Source organism: Ursus americanus, chromosome 1, assembly GCF_024610735.1.
Source record: "Ursus americanus isolate L20-20 chromosome 1, mUrsAme1.1.p, whole genome shotgun sequence".
In the NCBI taxonomy this organism is placed as follows: domain Eukaryota; kingdom Metazoa; phylum Chordata; class Mammalia; order Carnivora; family Ursidae; genus Ursus; species Ursus americanus.
The window spans coordinates 78,102,248-78,118,032 of NC_142127.1; the positions used below are offsets into that span (position 1 = coordinate 78,102,248).

General features: G+C 38.1%; 1 protein-coding gene across 6 annotated transcripts in view; it reads left to right on the forward strand.

Moving 5' to 3' along the window:
* Positions 1-15,785, forward strand: part of PARD3B (par-3 family cell polarity regulator beta) — a 980,330-nt gene that overhangs the window by 519,122 nt on the left and 445,423 nt on the right. For 5 of the 6 annotated variants that reach the window (XM_045806556.2, XM_045806555.2, XM_045806554.2 and 2 more), the window contains 3 exons: positions 51-139; positions 8,551-8,637; positions 14,775-14,900. In XM_045806556.2, the coding sequence (XP_045662512.2) occupies positions 51-139; positions 8,551-8,637; positions 14,775-14,900 (302 nt within the window). The remainder of the gene's footprint in view (positions 1-50; positions 140-8,550; positions 8,638-14,774; positions 14,901-15,785) is intronic. The other variant, XM_087862421.1, reaches the window with a different exon arrangement.

Sequence of the window (15,785 nt, forward strand, 5' to 3'; positions counted from 1 at the left end):
CGTTCTATATGCATAGCATCCAACATGCTTATGGGTTTGTTTGACTACAGGATTCCACACAGAACTTAGAAGATGGAGAAGTTATGAATGGTGTACAGACAGAACCACTGACATCGCCGAAAACCAAGGATGCATTGAGGTATTCTCTTTATGTGAATAAGACTATTTTAGTTATTACAGGTTAGTGTTTCTATAATAGTTTGTAGTTGTTTTTATTTTATAGGGAAGGTCAGGGTAGGTAGAAGAGTAGAGTGAAACCTGTCCCAGCTGTAAAATTAATTAGTCACTCTTTTATTTTCTTTTATGATAGAAGAACTTCCTGACAAACATATATAAATGAGCCTCCAAGTCTTTCAGCTCTTCTGCAACCTGGATTTCTTAATTGCCTTTTTCTCTTTGAACAACAGTTTAAAGTGACTTTTCCGAGTTCATTTTGGTTGAGTGCTGTACTTTGACATTAGCGCTTTGAATATCGCTCTGCATTCTGTTTTAACCATCTTGCAGTATTTTTTACTCAATATATATAAAATGAATCCAGTCTATTACCTAGGATATTTCATGGTTTTAATGTAAGTCACTCATTATATGAAGTCATTTGCTCTCCTTTTCCCCAATTCTTACTCCGTTCTGTACTCATTTCCAGTTCTGCCTTAGCTACCACAGGTTCAGTTCCTAGTTTTGCTGCTTGCTGGTTCAATGAGCTTAGGCAAGTTATTCGTCTTTCTTTGCCTTAGTTTCTGGTCTGTAAAGCAGAAATAATAGTAAACCCTTCTTCAGAGGATTGGTGTGAAGATTAAATGAATTCATGTATGTAAAGCACTTCGAACAGTGCCTGGGCCAGAGTAAGCCATGGGGAGAGTTGCCACTGTTGGCCACCACCACGATGGTGATGATGGTGATGATACTACCACCACCACCACCACTCTTACCATCATTTTTTCGAAGTTGCTTCAAATTTTGCACTAGAAAAGTAATTCTATGTTTCGTAGATTTCTGGCTTCAGCACTCAGAGGTGAGGTTGCTAAGGTTGATGGTCCATTCATTCATTCACTCAACATTTCTTTTCACTTGGTGCAATTGCTAGTCATTGCTGAGCATTTTGCATGGAATTAGCTTTTTAAAAAAAATGTGGTCATCCTTTATCACATTGATTTACTGTGTGGACTTCCCTCACACGCTTTATAGCCACATGACACAGGTGTTCTTTTTAGATTCTATTGCTTTGATGAATGAGATGCACAATATTAAAAATTTGGTAGAGAATATCTCCTGGGCACTATCTTTTTAGAAGCTTGATAAGATTGTTTTTGGAGGTAGGCATAATGAATATAATACCCTTCTTCTGTTTGCCTTTAATTTCATTTTTTTTCAGTGTTAGCTTTTTGAAAAGTTTGCTAGCATCTTGGCTAAATGTTATGTGGAGAGATGTCACAGAGTGAACCATCGTTTGATTTATGGCTACATGAACGAATTAACTATACTTTCTCCAGGTACAAAGAATTGAAAGGAATGGAGTATAGGAGTTAAAAAAAATCCTTTAATTAAAATATATGTGTATACATGTATAATTTTTGCAAGAGTTTTATCATCACATTTAATGGGCTAACGAATTGCAATTCAGAGCAATTAAGTAACTTGTAGAAAACCAGTCTGCATCCACTACTCTTGTCTCCAAATCCTTCGACTCCCATGTTTCCTGTTGTGTACACCTTCCCTTAGTCCTTGGTGTTTGATTTCATGCTAAGGAACTTCACGTGGTGAGCACCAGTTTGGAAAAATTAGCTGAAATCAGGTTGGGGCCAAGTTCAGAAAGTAGAGTAAGTGCGGACTCCCAGCACTTGCAAGCTCTCAGGTACGGGGAGGATGAGAAGGGTCTTCACAGTATGGCATGCACAGCTAGCAGCAGGAAGCTTGGTGATCACAATTCCAGGAAAACACTTGGGTTCTAGCTGTCACGGGGTGATGAAGAAACAAAGGAAGAGGAATTAGGAAGCCACTTAGAGCTGAGTTACGTGGCCATCATTCTCCTGGGGCAAGGAGGGCGTGCTATCCCACAGAGGTTGGCCCAAGAATAGCACTTAGGACTCACTTCAATGTAGGTGGCATAGAAGCTCAGCAGATTATTTCCAGGGTCCATCTCAAAATGTTTTGAACCTATTCCTATATTTAAATCCCCATAGTCATTGCTCAAGCCTTCATTACCACTCAGACTATTGTAGTAACCTACTGTCTCTTCTCTTAAATACCGATCTCATTATCCTAATTGATCTCATGTATCACTCACTGCTAGATAAAAATTTCTTAAACCACAGCATTCAACAAACCATTCCTTCATTCCAATTGAATTTTGTTAAATCCTGGGTTTGAACACTACCTATGTAACCTTAGACTAATTATTTAACCTCTTTAATTTTTTTAGTATGGAAAATGGGTATCATGATCACACAGATTATTGTGAAGATTAAATGAGATTTATCACAGGCAGATGTGCTTAGCACAATACTAAATGAACGGTTGGATAAGTATTAGTTGCTACTGCAGTTGTGATTAGCACACACACCACAGCTTATTCTGTCATTCTGCCATATAAGACTATGAATCCTCTGAAGGATTCCCGACATGTCATATGGGTCTTGGAACATACTAGCAGCATATTTGATCAGGGAATGGTTAACACGCATTGCTCCATAAATCATAAGCATACCTATTAGCTGCTTACCCAGTATTAACACTTTTTTATTTAAAGAAAAATAACCATAAGAGGGGGTTCTCCAAATATTCTTACAATATGCATCTCTTATGAAGCGCTTATGAAGCACTACTCAATTTACCTTGATCTTAAGATGATGAAGCAAGAGGTTTCTATTGGGTGTTTTTTTATTTTTATTTTTTAACTACACTTTAAGCTTTTCTTCTTCCTTCCTTTCTTTCTTTCTTTCTTTCTTTCTTTCTTTCTTTCTTTCTTTCTTTCTTTCTTTCTTTTTCTTCCTTCCTTCCTTCCTTCCTTCCTTCCTTCCTTCCTTCCTTTTTTCCTTTCCTTTCCTTTCTTTCTTGAAAGGGAGTAGGGCAACAGGAGGTGTAGAGGGAGAAAGATAATCTTAAGGAGGCTCTACTCCCAGCATGGAGCCCCATGAGGGGCTTGATCTCACAACCCTGAGATCATCATGACTTAAGCTGAAATCAAGATTAGATGCTTAAGTGACTGAGTCACCTAGTCACTCTAAAGCTTCTATTTCAACCGCAAGCAATACATGCAAAAGACCTTCACCTCATCCCCAAGTTCAACTTCATTCCTGACCTCAGCCTATTCCTTGACACATCTCCAAATTAGCCTCCTCCGGACTTACCTCTTCTCCCACGCTTAAAACGGCCATGAAGTTTTATCCTTTTTTGCCTTTGATATCCATTCATTTAGCAAACTATTGGGAGAGTCCATGTCAAAAAAAAAAAAATCCCATAAACCTTTCCCCAGGTATTCATGCTTTATTCCTGTAATTATTGCTCTAGCCCTATTACCTCTCCAATTATTGCAATAATTTACTAATTCCTGTCTCAGGGATCAGTCTCTATCTTGTCTTAGTCTTTTCTAATCGATCCCAGCTATCACTGCCAGATAAATATTTCTAAACCGCAGCATTTATCACCCCACTCCTTAGTGCCAACACCTTTAATGACTCCATTTTCTACAAAAACTAAGTGTGCTTTTTTTTTTTTTTCCTGCGTGGAATTTGACATATCACTCTGAGGTTTGATCTCAAGCTGATGGTTCAACCTACTCTTCGAAATACCCCCCCATCTTTCCCTTCCTTTCTCCCTGCTCGCTACCTTCTTTAATATCACAGCCATTCTCTGTACCCACAAAGCATCCTGGTTCAGTCTCTCGGTGCAGACTTTGTTCTTTTCTCTGTATGCCCCCTTGCCTACTTTTTCTGATTGAAGATCCATTTGCCCTTCTCACTTTCATCTAAAATCCTCCTTCAGGAAGTTTTTCCCGATCCCAGCTTCCCTTCCTGATCCTGTACTCATTTCCTCTGAGCCTCATCAGGAAGTGCCTCGACTTTGAAACTCGTGAAAGTAGCTTAAAACTCCTGCTCTAGGATACAATAAATTCCAGTGTGAGTCCTGACTCTACCTTGGAGAAATGGTGTGAGGTTTGACAAATTATTTTACCTTTCTAGGCATGGTTTACTTATCTGTAAAATGGGTCTGATATGTTTACTTTATACTTCTGGTAAGAGTACATGGTATAGTGCTAGAAGGCTATTAACACCCTGCCTCCCAAATAATTGCTTATAATCATTGAAAAAATACTACAGTTACTACTACCATTCCATTGCTTGGTATTATTCTCTGTTACCTGTCTTAACCTGCCCCCTAGATTGTGAACTCCTCAGACATTGGCCTCTGTGTTTTCCTTGCAGAACTTCCTCATTGGAACTACTCAATTAATACACATTGAATTCAGGTATATTAAATGACTCCTACCACCATCAACAACACAATTTTTGTTAGGTTTTTACTCAGTATATTTGCATCAACAAAACATCACGATCAGGCATACTTCCATGCCATCAACAGACTCTTCTGGGAGGTCTCTCGTCGGTCCGTCTCTCACACTGTTCCATATGACAGACCTGCGCATTAGTGCCTGAAGAGCCCCGGCTAACACCTTCTATCCATTTATCACCCATCATCTGCTCTATGGCAAAAGTCTCACCATGAAGAAATCATGTTCCTCAACCCTCCAGTACTTGAGGATATTTTTTAAAGTCTCGCTGAGGAAATCAGTTGAGAAAAAAATGGAAAGTCTGAGATAATTTCCTTTCAATCCATAAACTCTTTCCCTCAAAAAGTTCTAATAATCATCCTAATAGCTGATTGTTATCGAACCTCTTGTATACACCAGATACTGTGTGTATGACGTACATGTTATGTCCTCTAATTGTTTTTAAACCAACAGTTCTATTAGGAATTTATCTTAATTTCTCCATTGTCCAAATAAGGAAACTAATACTTTTGGTCTTCGTTTAAATGATTTACTCAGATATCTGACTCAAAGGCACCATTAAGATACACTGTCTCTCTAATTTCCTAAGTTAATCATGATTTTCTTCCGAAACAAGAGATGCCTCCCAACCTGCCCTGAGCCCTGTCTGTCCCTTAACCTAAATGAGTAGCCTGTGACCGAGTTTGATAATCTCAATGTTAAAACTGCTGTCCGTTTGCCTCACGTGAGGAATTGGACCTGGAACCCTCTGCCGCTCTTATATTCTGCCCTCAGGCTTCATGTGTTTTTTTCTGAATGGAGCCAAATGCAGCCCCTGGCCATGGAGTTTCTATAGAGTCACTGTTCAGGACAGGCTCACTTTTAACCTTTTATTCTGTACCTTCACCCCGAGTTTTGTCCTAAAATCTTAGATACATAGCAGCCGGTCCCGGGAATTATGTGAATCAGCGTTGTCAGTTGAATCTTAGGACATTTAGCTTGATTAATGCTGTTGGACCTAATGTTCTGTGATTGTCCGCTTTGGTTTTCGTTGTATGAAAGTCAGCTGTTTTGATCTTAGTGAAACTTTCGGCTTTTCTTTGTGTAATTAAAGTATTTTCCCTTTACCCCGCATTTCATTTTTTGTCTGTTTTTCACAAGTAGCTGCGGATCCCCTTTTCTTTCCACTGTTAGAATATCCTCTCCACCTCATTCTCTAAATTTTCCATTCTCAGTCTGCCTCCAAAACATAAATTAATGTGTACATATCCTGCTCACTGGTCCCTGAACCCTACTCTGCACTTGGACTAAACAAATGGCATTAATAGTGTATTTCCACATCTTAGTAAAATCTCACTTTATGAGATAAGTATTCAAATAATTGTGTCCAGCCCTACTTGCTATGTTTATCTTTCACGAAGGGTATATATACAGAGATTTCTACAGAATTCCATCAGGTATGTGGAATGCAAATGTTCCCCCTCCTTTGAAATTAAGTAAAAATACACAGTCTATGAGGCTTCCTTTTTCAAAAGCTTTTCTTTCCATCTCATAATAATGGATAAAATTTTAAAAAGAGCATGGTAAAACATAGCCTGTATAAAATTTGTAATATTTGTCTATATTAAATAGATTTAATTCTCTATAACTGCTTATGTATTACAATCTACAAAATCAAAATCTTTTATGCTTTTTTTCTGGGATAATATTTTTATGATAGTAATTTAGCATTCATCACCTGCCTTTCTAGCCAAAGAATATGTATAAAGATAGCATAAGAGTTTATTCTGAGGTCTCAAAAAAGAGAATCTTATAAAGTATAAATAAACCTTTAAACTCCATCCCCAAAAATGGTTGTAGTGATTTGAAACAAGATAGATTGCTGTAACAAATTATAAGATGTACTTTATTAAGTGAGTGTAAAAATAAGAGATTGGTAGTTCTTAAAGAGTATGTATCAGTATAATCCATAGAATTTATTATGTTTTACAAGAAAGGTTTTGAGTTGGGTAAAGAAACATTTGCAAAAGAGACCCAGAAAAATTCCATAAAGCCATCCCAAAAATTCTTAAGCTGAAATCTTGAACTCTGTACTAAACACTTATATTCCAAAGCCTCTGTATAATACATATGAGTGTTATCTATCAGCATTTGGATATTTAATACACTTATTAGGAAAGTTTTGTGTTATGCTGTAAGTGTAAAAGTATAAAAATACATTATAAAGGTAGAGACAATAAAGTTTTAATGATTAAACAAGATTTTCATCTTTGTTTTTAGAAGTCTTTAAAACAGTACTGTAACTAGAATGTTAATGCTTTGGGTTTAGTCTTTCTCAAATACCTACGAATGCACTATAAATCTGTTATTATATGAAAATTATTACTTTTTATACACAACTTTCCCTGCCCATCAGGCAGTTTATATTAAGGTTGTATAATGCATACCTATATGTAGTATTTCATATATATATATATGAATATTATATGAATATATATTCACATATATACATATATTATATGAATATATATTCACATATACATATATGAATATATATGAATATTATGTGAATATATATTCATATAATATTTGTATTCTCACACAGAAAGTATCAAGAAGAATCTATTTTATCCCATGATATTATCATTCTAAGATTTGTTTTATTTCTGACTTTTACCCCAGGCCTCTGATATAACCTGCTTGACTGAACAAGTTTTAAATATATCAGCAATATCTGAGCAAAACTCATTTGAAATTTATTATCAGGTTTGAAATTCCATCATAGTCCACAAACATTAGAAACTGCCATGCTCTTTTTTACAGTTCTTAATGACAATAAGTTTGCAATGAAAACACATTAAAAATCAGCCTCGTCCACGGATGAGAATATATTTAATGTATTTATTTTAGATTTCTGATAATTCAGAGAGTACTACATGCAGAGTGAATTCATCAGGCATTTTGCCTTCTTATGCTGTTCTCAACTTTCTAGTAAGGAGCCAGAATTTCACCGTTTTCAATTTGGAACAGAAAAGCATTTGTAGCAGCTGTAGCTCTTAATTTGACATCCAGTTTCAGGTCATTTTCATGTAAATAGGAAACAATAGAGACCTGCTTACAATTTCCATAACAGGGATGCTTGCTTCAACTTTATCATTTTTCCTCTGGCAATTTTATTTTCTCTCTGTGGGATTAAAGGAGCCAATAATTGTTCACGGTTATTATTTTTCATCTTTATAAAAACTTGTTAGTTCCACTCTTTATTACTCAAAGTTTCCCAATATCTTATATATTTCAGTCATACACACTATCCATTAATGTTTCTAGCTCATCCTTTCCTTAATCTGGAGTAGGTTAGGCAGGTCAGGCTTTCTATTTCTTTCTGTAATACATTTTCTCCAGGCTTTACAACTTCTTTTTCTACCTCTAAAAAAAATAGGAGGTGAAAATTTAGAATTGTTCCATTGAATACATCTGATGCCTTATTGAAAGGCAAGTCTATGTTCTGATTTCTAATGCTCCGAACATGCCCATATGTGTTACCAACTGTGGCTTCACTGTTGTAAAATGTAATTCTGTGCTTTTTCTAATAAATACATATTTTATTTCAATTTTCCTGTCCTGCAAGGGAAGCCTACTTTATGCTTAAGCATAGATAAGCTTAGTTCCATGTATTTTATCATCTGCACAGTAATTGTCAAGTGTGTCTCAATGGGGAGAAATTTCATTTTTGTGTATATCCTTTTAAATATGTTGATTTATGCAGATTAAGTTTAGTAGGAAGTTATTTTTGTGGGTCATTATTTCCATTTGTTTCCCTTCTAGGGAAAAAAAAAAAAGAAATCAGTCTTTTAAACATTTTATTTCCTGGATCTTATGAACATACCAGCAAATCATGTACTCATTTGATTTCATCTCTGCCGTTGAATTTACAGTAGTTGATATAATCTTAAGGTTTTTTGTTTTGTTTTGTTTTGCTTTTTAACGTGCTGCTTTCTCTGTCTCTCTTTTTTTTTTTTTTTTAAGTAGAGACTTACCTGTGCTCTTACTTTTTTCTGCCACAGTGATATGACAAGAACAGTGGAGATTTCTGGGGAAGGAGGCCCCTTGGGAATACATGTAGTACCCTTCTTTTCATCTCTGAGTGGAAGGTAAGATGTTTTTTTATATCAGAAGCTCATGCTAATGAAAAACTTGACTTCGGCTCATTTTCCCAAACATGTTTCAGAAGAGGATTCAATGTGTATCTCTGTTATTCAGACAGACACCTCAATATATACTTCTTTCTGTTGGCCACTTGAGTGTTAGAAACAAAGTCATTGACTTCTAAGATACAGTGGAAAAGCAAAAGTATCGATCACAATTTCTGCATTTACAGTTACTTATGAAGTATTTTCTTATTTAAAAAAAGATTTATTCATTTATTTGAGAAAGAGAACAAGCGGGGTGGCGGGGAGGAGGAGAAAGAGGACACAGACCCCCATTGAGTGGGAACCAAGACCTGGGGCTCAATCTCACGACCCTGAGATCATGATCTGAGCCAAAATCAAGAGTTGGATACTTAACTGACTGAGCCACCCAGGCACCCCTGAAATATTTCTTAAAGTGTTCTTGTCAGTGACAAGTCGTAAACAGAATTCTTGAGAAGGATTTTAACATACTGTTAGACAAATACTACAACTGAATTTTTTAATGTTCCACAATACACTTCAAAAAGTGAATATGGTAATCCCAATGGATATTTCCTGATTCTGCTCAGGTGTATGAGACTTAGGATAATAAATATTCTGGCACTATAAGTAGCTGTATCAGAAGCTATATGTTTTCATGATTTTAACTATAATAGTAAAATAAAATGCCATTGTGCTTTTTTTCTGAAATAAAGTGTAATCAATTAAAAACAGTGTACCACCTCCTTTTGAAATTTTGAAGACATTTTATTGCTAAATCCACAGTGGCAAATGGTAATTTAGATGTCAACATTTCTTTTTCTTTTTTTTTTTTTTTAAAGATTTTATTTATTTATTCGACAGAGAGAGAGACAGCCAGCGAGAGAGGGAACACAAGCAGGGGGAGTGGGAGAGGAAGAAGCAGGCTCATAGTGGAGGAGCCTGATGTGGGGCTCGATCCCATAACGCTGGGATCACGCCCTGAGCCGAAGGCAGACACTTAACCGCTGTGCCACCCAGGCGCCCCTAGATGTCAACATTTCTTGAAATTCATGTTCACCTAACTGGATATAAAACTTGTTTTACTGTTGGAAATTAAAGTGTGTGCCTGAGAGTTAATATTAGTCCTATTATAACAACTTTACAAAACTAGTATTGGATATTGTGTCACTATTCAATAAGATGATTACCCTTAGCACTAGATTGATACTGACAAGGACTATCTTAAAGGAAAGGGCTTTTCTTAAAATCAGTTTCTCACTCATGATATGATTTTAATTAATTTGCTAAATTAATTTTTCTTATATTAAACACATCACTGAAAATTGCAGGCAGAATGCCTTATTTTAGCTTAAAAGAGCAAAGTCCAGAAAAGTCCACTGTTTTTGTTTTTGTTTTTTCCCAAGGTCATACAAAATCCAGAGCCAATCCCCCTTACTCCATTGCTCTTTCTAGAGCAAAAATTTCCCAAAGGTTATATAGTATTAATTTACTGGTTCAGAATATTTATTCAGTTCAGTCTGCCGCAGAGCGGGAAGAGCAGATTTAGTCATGATATTTTGGTTGGCATCATTTTCAGCAGGTAGCCATCTGCTACCTGTAATTGCAAAGTCATCACCTCTTTTTGCAAATAACATCTGATGCCAAGCTCTTGCTGGAATGAATGTTCTCTAAAAAGAAATGAACCGAAAAGCCAGTGGCTCTTATTGTTTCATTTCCTGTATGTGTTAATAAGCGTGTTTATAAATGTTATGGGTTATGGCACAGGACAAGTGAGGTTGTTTTTGATGGACAGGAAGAGTATTTACCCAGTTGTCATGAGAAATTCTAATGGCTTTTGGCAGAAGTGTCCTGATAGAGCTTTGTGAAATACCAGAGCGGTTAAATTACCGGGCCCTTTAGTTTAATGAAGCCGAATAGAACACAAGATCATCCCAATTTCCAAAACACGAGGAAATGTACAATGTGACAGTCGCCATACTTCATTTTCAATAGTTCGGAAAACAGGTTGACCCTGTAGACCAGAAATCACCTTCTCTTACATCAAATGAGAGAAACACACTAAGATGTATTGATTTCTTCTCTTTTCCTTCCTGGTTCTGATTTCTAGCAGAAGCCTTGAAGAATAGAAAAAATGTTAGACTTGGATTCAGAACAATTGGATTTGAATCTCAGTGTTCTCTTTTATAACTTTGAGCAAGTCCCCTAAACTTGCCTCTTGTGAATACCTACCTCACATCAAGGTTGTGGGGATTAAATGACATTAAAAATGTGAAAACTCCTCGTAAAGCACACAACATATGAATGTGTAAATTATCAGTATTATTAATATTATGGCTAAACCAAAAAAAAGCCTGGTTCAGAAATGAACTTTTATAAGTTCATGGTCAACTGTTTAGTAACTTGATGAAATAGTTGTATAATTTTTTTTTTTGCTATCCATTAGTATTATAGAAAGGAAATTTAATTAAAAAACATAAAAATAATATGGAAGTGGAGACATGAGCCAATAAAAGTTTAGAAGTAATGAGTACAGGCTGAAACAGCACACTTAACTCAACCCATGTGTTTAGATGCAACTGAGTATCGAGCATGTCAGACAAGTGTCTGACTTCATAACGCCATATGGTTTCAGTGTGTGAGCACGGGGGCTTGGGGCGGGGGGTGAGTTAAGGTCATAGTGGTATACTTAGTTCTTAGTTTCCTTCCGTTTATTGTTTGTGTCATTATTTTAAATTAGAATTTACATTTAATTCTTTACTAAGGCTACTGTAATTGACTTTGCCTCCAATTTCTTTATGTGTGTGTGTGTGTATATATATATATATATATATATATATATACACATTTTTTTTTCCTTTTAGAAAAATACTGCCACACCTGTTGTTGACTAGGAAATGTAATCTCAGTTAGAACACCCTGAGTACAATATAGTGGCTGCTGTACGAGATAAGGCCTCAGTGGATTCATTAGGTACGACAGCATAAGGTGTCAAATGCCACTTGTATGGAGGCCCCTTGGCTTGTACAGTAAGAAACAAAACAAATACACAAAAACCTGAGTTCCTGCAAGTAAAAAGCAATTTTATTTCATTGACTTAAAAAAAATTTAAGGTACTTTTATTTTAGAATTAAAAAAAATGAAATCTAATTGTTTTTCAATGAAGATAGCATAATGCACCTTAGTTTCCTAGTAAAGACAGCTAAATATGACAGAGAAGAAGGAAGGGATGGATGAGGAATGACACATGCTGTAAGGAGAGATGTTTAGATAAAAATGCGAAGCTGGGAGAATGGCCAAGGCCTGGGATACAGTGGGAGGAGCAGAAGGGGGCAAGTAGTGGGTGGGTTAGTGTCTACATGATTATAAGAAGAAAAAGAAGCAGTCGTCACTCCTCTTATTCTATGGGGCAGTGGGTTTCAGCCACCTTTATCACTGCTCATTAATGCAAATTAACTGGTTCCTCTGAGCCTATAACTCCTCAACAGCATTAATCTTCAAGTCCTGAGAGCCTTGGTCCCAGAGGAGACCACGATCACAGCCCACCAGTCTGGGGGCAGAGAGGATAATGAGAGATTCTTTTCTGAGCCTTCTCATACTGGTCTGGATGAAATCAAACTGGAGAGAATCCATCCCTTCTATGGAATAGAGAAGGCAGGAGCGGTTTGTTGCCAGGGACCAAACTAATAAAATCAGTCAGTTTTACATTTTACCAAAATTACCTCTGACACATGGGTTTTGCAGTTGAGCTTATTCTGTCAATAAATTTTTCATGGAAAGTTAGGTTATTTAGATCAGTGAGGTTCACATAGCATACTCCAGCTGTAATATGCCAGCTAAATTGCAACCCAGTGGCCTGAAAGAATTAATTCATCTCCCAAAATGTGAAATTAAATCCTAGGGAGTAACATTACATGACTGATGATGTACTGAATTAAATTAAAGGAAGACTTGAATGCTTGTTAAAAAAATATCGCTTACATCAACTAGTTTATAACCACATGTGAGCCTCCTAATGGGTCGTGTTATTGTGAATCCACCATAACAAAAAAATCCAAAATGCGAACTATTAGAGAGTTGTTTAATTTAGGAAGGAAACACTATTTTGTTCTATTTCTTCTTTTTCCTCCTCTTCTTCTTTTGCATGTCAAATAGCTCGATATTCAATATTACGTTATGAGATTAAGGTAGGATTGGTATCTCAAAAATATTAATTTGAATCTCAGATCCTTTATCAAAGAGTAACTTTGGCCCCTTTTCTCTTCCACACAGAATATGATCAATGTACTAACCTCTTAGAGGAAAGGCAGGGCAACACTGCCCCACACACCCGTGCCTCTGACCCTGGGCCTTCCCTACCATCGGTGGCCTGACTCAGTCTCTCCTGCATCAGTACACTGTATTCGTTGGAGTAGAGACCTGGAGACCGCCGCATGTGCCCCTCCTCTTGCCATCTTCAGATGGCCGGAGCTCATTCAGTGAACGGGGGCCCTGGAGGCAGAGGCCCTACTGTGCGGCAGCTCCAAACAGGGAGACGGTTTTCTCCTCCACTTTCATTAGAGACTGCCCTCTCTCCGTGGCTGACCCTGTGATTCACCTATAAAATGTCCTCGTATTTTATTCCGATGGGAGATTTAATACGAAGGGACTGTGGGATAACGTAGGAGGCCCGCATGCAAAAAAGAATGACAAAACAAAAACAAGAGGATGAGGGACAAGAGGTGGCTGTTTCTCCCACGCCCAGCAGGTTCCTCTTGGAGGACATCTCTGTCTTATTCCGGGGACACAGCCAGGACCCTGACATGCCACAAGAGGAAGGGATATCTCTCATATGAGAAATAGCTAGAATATATACAGGTTCGATTTCTTCAAGTTTTTGGTGTAGGTCCTACTAAAATGCAGCAGGGTCACGCACACGCACCACGCGTTTCATTATTGCTGTAGTCTTGCTCCTGCCTTTTTTCTCAGCCCCTCCCCTCCTGACTCTCAGCGGCAGCCGCAAAGCACCGGGAGCCCCCGCTCTCCTCTCTGACTGCTGACTCTTACCGGTTGAAATTGCAGGCAAGTCTTCCCAGTGCGCTGCCCCCATCATGTCACTGTCTTGCTCCGAAGCAGTGAGCGGTGGCTGTGCTGCTCTAGTCTGATTAGATCAAGTCCGGCACCTGTTCAAGACCCCTCTGTGTGGCTCTGGCCTCCCAGCCAGTGTGAGCTCCCCACAAAAACACACAGAGTTCAGCCTGCCCCCGTGTGTATTCTCTCTCTCCTCCTATCCAGATCCTACTCATTCTTCGGCTCCAGTTTACATCCCACTTCTCCCCAGACCTCCCATTCCTCCATCCTGAGCACTGGAAATGCCCCACGTGTACCTGATGCAGGGGCACCAACAAACAGGACTGAACTGCCTTTTATTTATTTATTTATTTATTTATTTAAGATTTTATTTATTTATTTGACAGAAAGAGAGACAGCGAGAGAGGGAACACAAGCAGGGGGAGTGGAAGAGGGAGAAGCGGGCTTCGCACTGAGCAGGGAGCCTGATGCAGGGCTCGATCCTATGACCCAAGGATCATGACCTGAGCTGAAGGCAGATGCTTTAACGACTGAGCCACCCAGGCGCCCCTAAACTGCCTTTTAAACTGAGCAATGTGACCTGTGCTGTATTTGCTTCTTAAAATGCAAATTACTGGAACAGGTAGTAAGACTGAAAAACGCCCCGGTGAACTTCTAATCCTCTTCCATTGTTAAGCTTCAGGTTGTCTGAGCACTCACTCACACCTGTTACCATCAGCCTGACGCCCTTTTCCAATCCAGAAGCCTCTGCGTCCTCAACTCCACTGAGCTGTGGCGGCCTTTTCTAAGAATACCGCAGGCATGGCAAAGGAGGCCTGGCTTAGCGTGCTCTGGGTCGGTGTTGGTGTGTGTCTGTCTTGAGGGCCTTTTTCTCTTTTAGTGGATTTTTTTTTTTTTTTACTAAGGATTTAAACAACAAACAGTTGCCTGAATATAAAGCATAATTTCTTTTGTAAATAGAAACCAGTACTTATTGCTGAATAGTTGCGAGTGGAGAAAAAATTAGCATGTTATTATTAATTCTGTTTCAACCTGAATTTTGCATTTAGGATTCTAGGACTCTTCATCCGCGGCATTGAAGAAAATAGCAGGTCCAAGCGGGAGGGACTATTTCATGAAAATGAATGTATTGTAAAAATCAACAACGTGGACCTTGTAGACAAAACCTTTGCTCAGTAAGCATTTGTTTTTCATTGTTTTATTTACTGTATTGATTCCTGGCATACTTATAATCATTACTGAGCTCTTGACGATCAAAACTGTTGGTAGAATTTCTGGTCGGTCCCCTTTGAATGACCCCAAGACATCCATTTCCAAAGGCAAGTCCTGTGTTAGCATCTGCAAAGGTGGCCTGCACATGTCCCTGTGGCCCCGAGAATAGGAAGCTGGAGAACACAGCAGGCCCTCCCGCCTCGTTGTGTCATCCGTAGAGGGCTTGCTTTGCTTGGGCTATGGGTCAGTTAGACTGGTATTTAACGACTCTTTTCACAGACTGTTAGTTCAGCTTATTAATTAACTAGCTTTGTGTCAGCAGCCTTCCTTAAACTAAATGTCTGTGAGAGATGCCTGTGAGGACTCACTGAGTAATAGAAACAAATGAAAAAAAAGTTAAAATATTCTCCCTCAAGTAATCATTTTTCTGCATGTGCAGATGTTATGGGAATAGGTTCTTATAGCTAAGAATTAGAGTATGCAGCAGTCTGGTGCATATTTTTTTAATGTATGTTGGCATTGCAGTGGGGCTCTGGAACAAGGGAATAAATACTAAGTAATACTCCTTAGTGATGACCACCAGCTACTCTCGTTTCTGACCAAACTCAACATATATATTCTCTGTAACCATTCTCTGTTGATATTTGTGTCTTTGGTTGTGGGTGGGGGGGGGGGGGGAGGGTGAATGGTTGTGGGTGAGAAGGGCTGTGGGCACTGGCTGCTTAAGTGTGGAAAGAAATGAAAACTGAGAAGTCCATTTCTTCAAATAACAATACCACTGTACTTTTTACAAGGACTTGCTAGGTATGCAAGATGGAAACTGAGGCTCATAAAAATTCAGGACGAAG